The sequence below is a fragment of the Echinops telfairi genome, unplaced genomic scaffold (assembly GCF_000313985.2).
Source record: "Echinops telfairi isolate 266 unplaced genomic scaffold, ASM31398v2 ScPeMD7_7423;HRSCAF=8461, whole genome shotgun sequence".
NCBI lineage: Eukaryota > Metazoa > Chordata > Mammalia > Afrosoricida > Tenrecidae > Echinops > Echinops telfairi.
This window is the reverse complement of record NW_022111323.1, coordinates 600,242-609,796: the sequence shown is the minus strand read 5'-3', so window position 1 is coordinate 609,796 and position 9,555 is coordinate 600,242. Positions and strand designations below refer to the sequence as shown.

At 36.1% G+C, this 9,555-nt stretch overlaps 1 protein-coding gene across 1 annotated transcript in view; it reads right to left on the bottom strand.

Annotated features, from left to right (window-relative positions):
• Positions 1 to 9,555, bottom strand: part of ZC3H12B (zinc finger CCCH-type containing 12B) — a 383,060-nt gene that overhangs the window by 54,016 nt on the left and 319,489 nt on the right. The window contains exon 2 of the mRNA XM_004715436.2: positions 6,974 to 7,738. Coding sequence (XP_004715493.1) covers positions 6,974 to 7,581 — 608 coding nt within the window. The 5' untranslated portion in view covers positions 7,582 to 7,738. The remainder of the gene's footprint in view (positions 1 to 6,973; positions 7,739 to 9,555) is intronic.

The window sequence follows — 9,555 nt, the reverse complement described above, 5'->3', positions numbered from 1 at the left end:
TGATCCCAATTCCACCTTACAAATCTGGCTAGACCAGAGCATGTACATTGGTACAGATTAGAATTGTAAACACAGGGAATCCAGGACAGATAAACCCCCTCAGGAACAATAATGAGAGTAACAATACCAGCAGGGTAAGGGGAAGGTGGGGTAAAAAGAGGGAACTGATCAAAAGGATCTACATATAACCTCCTCCCTGGGGGATGGACAACAGAAAAGTGGGCGATGGGAGATGTCATACAGTGTAAGACATGACAAAATAATAATAATTTATAAATTATCAAGGGTTTGTGAGTGAGGGGATGAAGAGGGAGGGGTAAATGAGGAGCTGATACCAAGGGCTCAAGTAGAAAGAAAATGTTTTGAGAATGATGATGGCAACAAATGTACAAATATGCTTTACACATTGGATGGATATATGGATGGTGATAAGAGTTGTATGAGCCCCCAATAAAATGATTTTAAAAAGAAATTTAAAAAGATACACACCTAGAGAAGATGGTTCATTGGCACTAATAAGGCTCTCTACCAGGCTTTCTGGTCACCCTGACCAACAGATTGGATGTCCTACAAGCATAAGCCTGTGCTCACCCTGTTGTTTGTATCTACAGCAGAGGGCTCATACAGTATTTATCATTTCGTTATTGACTAACTTCACTCAGCATAATGGTTTCCATGTCATGAGGTGTTTCACAGTTTCTTCTCTGCTTAGGGACACACAGTATTACATTGTATATATGTATTTAAGATTGTTTTTGTTTGTTTGTTTTGTTTTAAGCCATTATCTACTGATGGGGAATTGGGGTGTTTCCATCTTCTTGCTATTATAAACTGTGCTGTAATGGCCGTGCGAGAGCATACGATTGTTCATGATCTGTCTATTATTTCTTTGAGTTATTTGCCTAGCAATGGTATTGGGGACTTCAACGCTCAGTTGCTTTAAGTATTGCCACAATGTCAATATGTACAAGTCCACCAGCAGTGTATAAGCATTCCAAGCACTCCATTTCCTCTCCAGCATTCATTGTTCTGTTTTTTTTTAATTGGGATAAGGTTATGAGTGTTAGATGGTATTTCATGGTTGTTTTGACTTACATTTCCTAGATGGCTAGTGAACAATAGAATTTCCTCATGTGTTTGTCATCAATTTTGGTGTCATCCTCTGTAAATTGTCTATTCACATCTTTTGCCCACCTTTTAAGAGGGTTACTTTTTTATTGTTGTATACTTGTAGTATACTGTAGATTTTAGTACTTAGTATTTGTCTGCAATGTCATTGCTAAAATCTTTTCTCAAACTGTGATTTCTCATTTTACTTTTTGGTGAAATCTTTTTATGTACACAAGTGTTTTATTTTTAATAATTTGCATTCATCTATTTTGATGCCACTGTGTGTGCTTCCTTTGTTGTATCTGATAGTCTGGGTATTCCCTGCATCATATGGCTCACTCAGCACTGTTTAATGGGCTTCTAAGACTTAGTACTGGCATTTGTTTTATTTAGATCTTGTGAGATGCATCTCTTGGTAATGTCGATGGGTCCTGTTTTCTTATATACTATCATTCTCTGCTGTTTGACTGCTGCAAAGTATGAATATAGGAAAATTGGAAATCCAGTAATTTCAGCACCAAGAGGGCACCCACTTCCCATTTAGTGTTTATTGTGTCTTTCATTTGGGGGTTTTATGTCCTGCTCCATTGATCTATGTATTTATTATTATACCAGTACCAGCTGTTCTTACAACTGTGGCTGTGCATTAGGTTTAGATACTTTTCTTTGTACAGGTTTTTTGTTTCTTGGCTTAGGTTTAGTCCTAGGTATTTCAGCTTTTTGTGGCTATTGTGAGTGGATATATACCATCCTATCAGACAGCATTCTCCTTAATGATATATTTTGTATTGTCTTTTTTGACAATGAATGTCACATCATTCCTCTTGGTCGTATTATTGCTGACCTAGTAGACCATATGCTAATAAAGACATGATCCTGATAGCTTTGGGTTTTACATTTTATTTTTGCTTCTTCTATCTCAACGGGAGAGCATACTACCAAAAGCAATTTACAAATTCTTCCTCCAAAGGTACAAAAATATTTCCTTTTTCATTTTCCAGTGGAGTGGCCCTTATTCAGTGGAAATTGGTCCTCCCACTTTTTCTACCAACAGACATGCACTTGTCTTCTCCCAGGCATGTCTGTTCCCTTTACCCTTTTCTGACTTGACTAACTTCACTCAGCAGGTTTCCATGTCATAAAGTGTTTCAGAGTTTCATTGCTGCTTAAGGATGCACAGTATTACTTTGTATGTATATACCTAAGGTTGTTTTTGTTTGTTTGTTTTAAGAGGGTTACATTAAATATATTACAAAGAGTTTTGAAATCATCACTACTAAAATCTACAGTATACTGCAAGCCTGAAGCAATAGTTTCTTAGGGTTATGGCAGGGGATATGGGTGCTTCTTTTGTTGTATCTGGTAGCCTGGGTGTAACCTGCACCAGACCCTTGTGATATTATGCGTTCCCATGGCCATTACAGACAAAAGGTGGCAAAGGACATGAACAGTTTGGATATGTTAATTGGGATCAGGGACTTAACATAAACTCTTACAGAATATAGAAAGGGACAGCAAACTCCCAAACTCGTTCTATGAAGCCAGCACAGCCCTGATATCAAAACCAGGCAAACACCCCACAAAGATAGAAAACTACAGACCAAACTGAAATTCTCAATAAAATCCTGGGCTAGAGAATCAAACAACATATCAAAAATAATACATCATGCCAAGTGGGATTCATACTAGGGATACAAGCATGGTTAAACATTTGAAAAAAAATTCATGTACTCCACCACATACTTACATAAGCTTAATATGAGTTTAAAAAGAGAACAAATGATATGGCATTAAATTTTAACATAATTACATCTGCATCAATCCACTTTCCAATGTACTCTGTCTGATAGCAAAGTTATTCACATCCCAGGTCAATAGTCAGAGGGGATTGCCCAGACTATATTAAAATTATGGTAGCATTTGCAAGTGTTAATTCTTGTGAAAAGTTTTTCCCACCCCAAGCAGAGATAAATGTACCCTTTAGAATTTTAGCATACAAATGCATGTGAATCATAAGCTATCCACTTCTGCAATTAAACAATTATCATAAATGACAAATAAGATTCCATGGCAAGCTCATCCAGCATATTGAGGAGTAATATGTAGCCTGTATAGGAAATACTAATCTCCTGATGAAGCAAAAGTTAACCAATGGGGAAACAAACCAAAATTATATCAACAGTAAGAAAAAACTCACAAAAAGTACTGGAGCTCTCAAGTTTGGCTATGTTAAATGTGAATGCAGAATAAATGGAACTCATCAGAAAATTATCAAGTTAGAAAAGACAAAGGAAGAGATGCTAATAAGGACATAACAAGAAACCATGTGGTTCACTCAGCACTATTTAAATGAGCTTCTAAGACTGAGTACTGTCGTTTGTTTTATTTAGATCTTGTGAGATGTGTCTCTTGGTAATATTGATGGGTCCTGTTTTCTTATACATTATCATTCTCTGCCTTTTGACTGCTGCATTTACTACATTTATAGCCAGTGTAAATATCCATAGATATGATTTTATTCTTGTCATTTTAGGGTGTGTGGTGGTGGTGATTTCTGTTTTTCATATATTTTTATATGCTAAGTTCATTTTGGAACTTTGCAAAGTAGGAAAATTGGAAGTGGTCAAAAATGAAATGGAACACAAAAATATCAATATCCTAGGCATTTGTGAACTGGAATGGACTGGACTGGCCATTTTGAATCAGAAAAGCATATGATCTATTATGTCAGCAATAACACAATCAAGAGGAATGATGTGACACTCATTGTCAAAAAAGACAATACAAAATTAATCATTAAGTAAAATGCTGTCTGATAGGATGGTATATATATCCACCTTCAAGGAAATTCAATCAATACAACTATTATTCAATTTTATGCACAAGCCACAAAACCTAGTGATGAAGAAATTGAAGAATTCTACCAGCAATTAATCAAATTAATCAAATATGCAAACAAGATGTATGGATAATTATTGGCAATTGGAATGCAAAAGTTGGAACCAAAAAGGAAGAAACAATAGTTGGAAAATATGGACTTCATAATAGAAGCAAAGTTTTAAATTGCATGATAGGATTTTGCAAAACCTAGGGTATGCAAGGTTTCAGAAATTTTCTGTATGTTTTGTTTATATTGTTTGGTTTGGTTTTTGCTTGTTCATATTAGTGTGTATCTCAGAAGTATTATGTCATTGGGGTCACCCTCTTGGAATTGTGTCATGTTTTTCGTTGGGATCTATTGACAAAGTTTTAACTGTTCAAGTCAGATTTATGCCTATGATTTTCTATACACAACTCTCTAATGCACTCTGGTAACCACTTCCCTCCTACCCTTCAATTGTGTATAGAAGGAGTTCACCAGAGGCTTATTTCCTGTGTAGTTCCACAAATGAATCTTGGGATCGCACTGTCATCCAGAGCCTTCTGCAAACCATATTCTCACACTTTAGTCTCTGATACTAATCCCTCATTCAACTTCATATTATATGATTCAAAATCCTTCGGTGACTGATGATGGTGTGTTTCTTCCATGTGGACTTCGATGATATATCACTTAGATGGATGCTTGTTTGGAGACAAGCCTTTAAGATTCCAGATGCCATTTTATCTAATAACCAGGCACCATCTAATTTCTTCACCACAGTTTGTTATAGCACTCATCCCCTCTCTGTGTTCCCTTCCTGAGGGTGAGTATCACGGAGGGCCATGATGTAAGAACTAACTGTTCTTAAGTTGGAGCTAGGATTTAGTGTAAGCTTAAAACCCATTCCTGGATCTATGTTTTTTTTCTTTTGTTTAATTTGTTATTACTTGGGAATTAATACAAATGTAATTCCAAAGTTTAATCACATCAAGCAGAATTTTACCTTTGCTTCCATAATCAGCTTTTAAACATACTTTTTCTTTCTGTACTCCTTGACATTGTCTCCCCTTTACCCACCTACCCCCACCTGGAACCTTCCCACCCCCACCCTCATCCAAAAAACCTTGTTCTACTTATTATCCCCAGAGGTTCATCAATTCTGGGTTTCATTTACCAAAAAACAGAAAAACATAAGTGTGCCCTTTTTAAAATTCGATTTTCCCACAAACTTTTTGAAGCCCCATTTGTGTGTGTATGAAAAAAATACAAAAAAACCTGATTGCCATCCAGTCTATTCCAATTCATATAGAATATATATATATATATATATATATATATATATATATATGCTGTAAACCTTTCTAAGAGCAGATGGATCACTCTTCCACAGAATGGCTGATGGGTTTGGCTGATGTGGTTATCACTCCCAACACTTACCTGACAGCACCATCAGAGCATATGTGTGTGCATTTATTTATGCACTTTTGCTTTTATTCCCTAATTGTTTCATTTCTTTATTCTAAGCTTTAGGAGAGGCTGTATCTGGAGTTTCCTATGTGACAAATGTAGAAATCTTCTCTTGATAATAAGTAAATTCCTAACTAACACTGCACACCTAAATAACAAGAGCTACTATCCTGAAAGTATCAGAGAATCCAGTTCCCTACTTTAGCTTCAGTAGACCCATGATGAAGCTGGGAGAGAAATGTGGAATTAGAGTTGTCCTCTCCTGACATTGACCTTCTTCCAGAGCCACAGGGAAGCTGCTATACTTTCTGATATGTACTTTTCTCCAAAGCTTGCTTCTATATGCCGAAGCACTGAAGGTATTGCTAAGCAGGGTTATTTCAAAATTCTTACCTTGATAACATCTTCAATGCCCATTTACCATGTAAGGTTCTGGGGATTAGGATGTAAACATCTGTAGAAGTAAGGGGGGGCACTATTCAGCTTACTGTATAATGAATACTGAAGCTCAGTGTTATTGAAATTAGAAAAATCAGGGAGATCTTCGTGGAATTGCTATATCTTGAAGGCTATGAAGATAACATCATGTTTTATAGGATGGGACATGACATAAACAATGTAATTTAAGGCATAGGACATAAATATATTGAGTGTGAGAAATATAATCAAATAGGAAGGGGGCAAAGGTCGGAGCACAAAGACTCTTAAAGTTAGGCAGAAGTGTATTAATTTGGCAGAATCGTAATTGGGAGTTATTGCCAAGATTTTAAGCACACACACCCCCACACACACCCCAAGTGATATGAAATGCAGAATTTCAGGATGATTAGACTAACCAAGTAAATATGGGAGAGGGAATGTGAAGAGGGGCAACACCTGAATAGTTAGGTGACCTTAGAAACCAAAACCAAACCCACAGCCATCAAGTTGGTTGTGACTTATAGTGACCCTGTAGTACACAGTAGAACTACTCCATAAGACTGTACATCTTTATGGAAGCTGATTGCTTCATCTTTTTCCTATGGAGTGGTCGGTGGGTTCAAGCAGCCAATCTTCTAACATAGCCATCCAATGCTTAATCCACTGTATCACCATGGCACTTTTGTCTCCTTCTTTTATTTCTTTTAACCTTAGAAGCATTACTGATATCAAAGCTGCTTTCAAAATACCTGAAAACACTCTGGCAAGAACATAAATGGAGAGAGATAAGGCAAAAGTAGGAGTATTTTGATCGCTGTAGATGGACAGCTGCACAAGTCCCAGATAACAGTCAAGTGAATCTTACAGAGTTTTGCAAGGAGGCACAATTTCATGTGCTCAGGAAAGTATTTTCCTTTTTTTATAAAAAATCATTTTATTGGGGACTCATACAACTGTTATCACAATCCATACATTAATTGAATCAGGCATGTTTGTGCATATGTTGCCCTCATTCTCTTCTAGACATTTACTTTCTATTGAGCTCTCGGTACCAGCTCTCTTTTTTTTCTCCCTCAGGAAAGTATTTTCAAGAAAAAAATATGACAGTCTTACCTCATTGCCACATTACTTCCATCTATGACAACTGGTCTCAAATTGTCACCGTTGCCTATTTCATCTTCAAGAAATAGTTCAGGACATGCAATCTCTCCACTGCTTGGTCCACGAGGCAATAATAGACTCAAATTGGACTGTCCTTCGGAGTCATCTTTGTTCCCAAGTCTGACAAGCTCTGCTAATACATCATTAATAAGTGATTCTGGACCCAGTTTGTTCAGAACTGATTTAATCTGGTCCTCTTTATAGCCCAATTTCAAAGCAAAGTCCATCTTGGCTTGGTATTCCTTTTCCAGATCAATCTTCCCATCCTTTAGAATGCTGCTCTGGGAGAAGCTTGGATGATCCAAGCAGGGTGATCGACAGAGTTGGCGGTGTTGTTTGGAAGAGATCTCCTTTTTTTTCAATGGAACATCCGGAAATTGGCAGCTGTCATTGCTGTCACTGTTCTTAAGGATCATATGTTCAAGAGCACTCTCAGGGCTTGTCCATGCTTCAGAATTAGCTTTGATTTGTTTAGTGCTGCCCTGGTTAGGCTGCTGCTTCTCTTCCTTTGAGGCATTCCTCTTCATTTTTGGTGTCTCCGCCAAAGCTGTGGCCGTCATTCCATTCAGTGGGCAGTCTGATATCTAATCAGCTTTTTCCTCTTTTCAGCCTGCTGGGAATCCACATAAAGTGGCATTCTTTTGTGGTAAAGTGTGGTGGTAGTGATAAGGCAAGAGATTATTTGTTTGATTTGGTATGTTCAGATGTTTCCAACACCTAGAAATGAGCACACATAGCATAATCATGTTTAGAAAAAATTCTGGAAATTTTTTTGAATACAGAGGTTTCTTCTTGCTAAACTATAGGTTCTTTGGTATTGGTTTATCTTTTCAAAATGATTGGACCCAACTTTATAATAAAAATATGTGGTATCTTTAACACTCTAATATTTCTAGACATAATTTCAGTAGTTGTAACAATGTTCCCATAGCAGGCACACACACACACAAATCAGAGTTAAAATTAATGTATCATAACAACTTTTAAGAAAGAGTTACATGCAAATTTAATTAGGTGCAGAAATCTCTATTTATATATCAGTTTATCCATCTATCTATCATCCATCTGTAATTGAAGTACTCTTTCTCTTCTTGTTTGTCAGGGAAGTGTTTATAAATCCCACACAAGTTCTTTCTTGTTAAGACTAGATAAGCATAATCTATCTCCTCCATATTACTCTTTGCAAAATATCAGAGACTTCATCTCATTGGGAAAATGAAGGAAAAAATTATAATTTCTTTTAAGCAATTGAAGCAGATTTTAAGGGTAATAAATATAGAGGTGTATTCCAAATAATAAGGAGGAGGATATGTGTGTACTCAAGAATGCACCTGTAGCCTATCTTGTTTATTGTAATGGGTAAACAAAAGGAGAAAAGCAGGTCAACTTTCATGAGAAACCAGAACACTTAAAAAAATATTAAGAATAGAAAAGAATTACCTCCTTGCACCTATGTCATTGGTTCTCATAGGTTTGAGTTTGAGGAAAAAATCTTCTTTTTAAAACCTTAGTTCCCTCATTTTAAAGTGAGGATATTGATAGCTAACACACAAGTTAATCCATGGCATTCATTGTCACAAAGGACATTGCAAAATCAATCATAAAGTACAATGCTGTCTATGAGAACATTGTATCTATCTGTCTTTGAGGAAATTCAATCAACACAACTATTATTTAATTCTATGCATTAATCACAAAAGCTGATGATGAAGAAATTGAGGAATTCTACCAACAACTTTAGTTGGAAGTTGATCAAACATGCAATCTTATTGATAAGCATTGGAGGTTGGAATGCAAAAGTTGGAAACAAAGAGGAAAGAACAATAGTTGTCAAATATGGACTTGGTGATAGGAATGAAACTGGAGATAGTATTATAGAATTTTACAAAACCAACGACTTGTTCATAGTAAATACCTTTTTTTCAACAACATAAAATGGTGTTGAAGTTGTCCAGATGGAATACACAGAAATAAAATTGACTATCTGTGGAAAGAGATGTTGGAGAAGCTAAAATTAGCAGCTAAAACCCAACCAGGGGCTGAGTGTGAAACAGACCATCAATTGTTCATATGCAGGTGCAGAATAAAGCTGAAGAAAATTAAAAACAAGTCCACTAGAGCCAAAATACAAGCTTGAGTCTATCCCATTTGAATTTCAAGAATATCTCAAGAACAGATTTGATTAATTGAACACTAGTGACAGAAGACCTGATGAGTTGTGGAAGTTCATTATTTTTATATTTTATATGGTAATTTTGTATTATCAAAAAAGGTTTTGTTTATTTTATGTTTTATTTTAAAAATATTTCATAATTGTGTTCTATCTATTTAAAAAGAAAAGTTAATGTAAATTTTATTATTCAGTTAATGTAAATTTTGGGAGCATCAAGAACATCCTTCACAATGAAAGTAAAAGGCCATTAAAAAAAACAGGAAAGGGTAGGCTGGTGGGCTTCTTCCTTGTGGGTTTTGTTGTTTCTTAGCTAGATGGCCGTCTGTTTGTCTTCAAGCCTGTAAGACCCCAGATGCTGTAT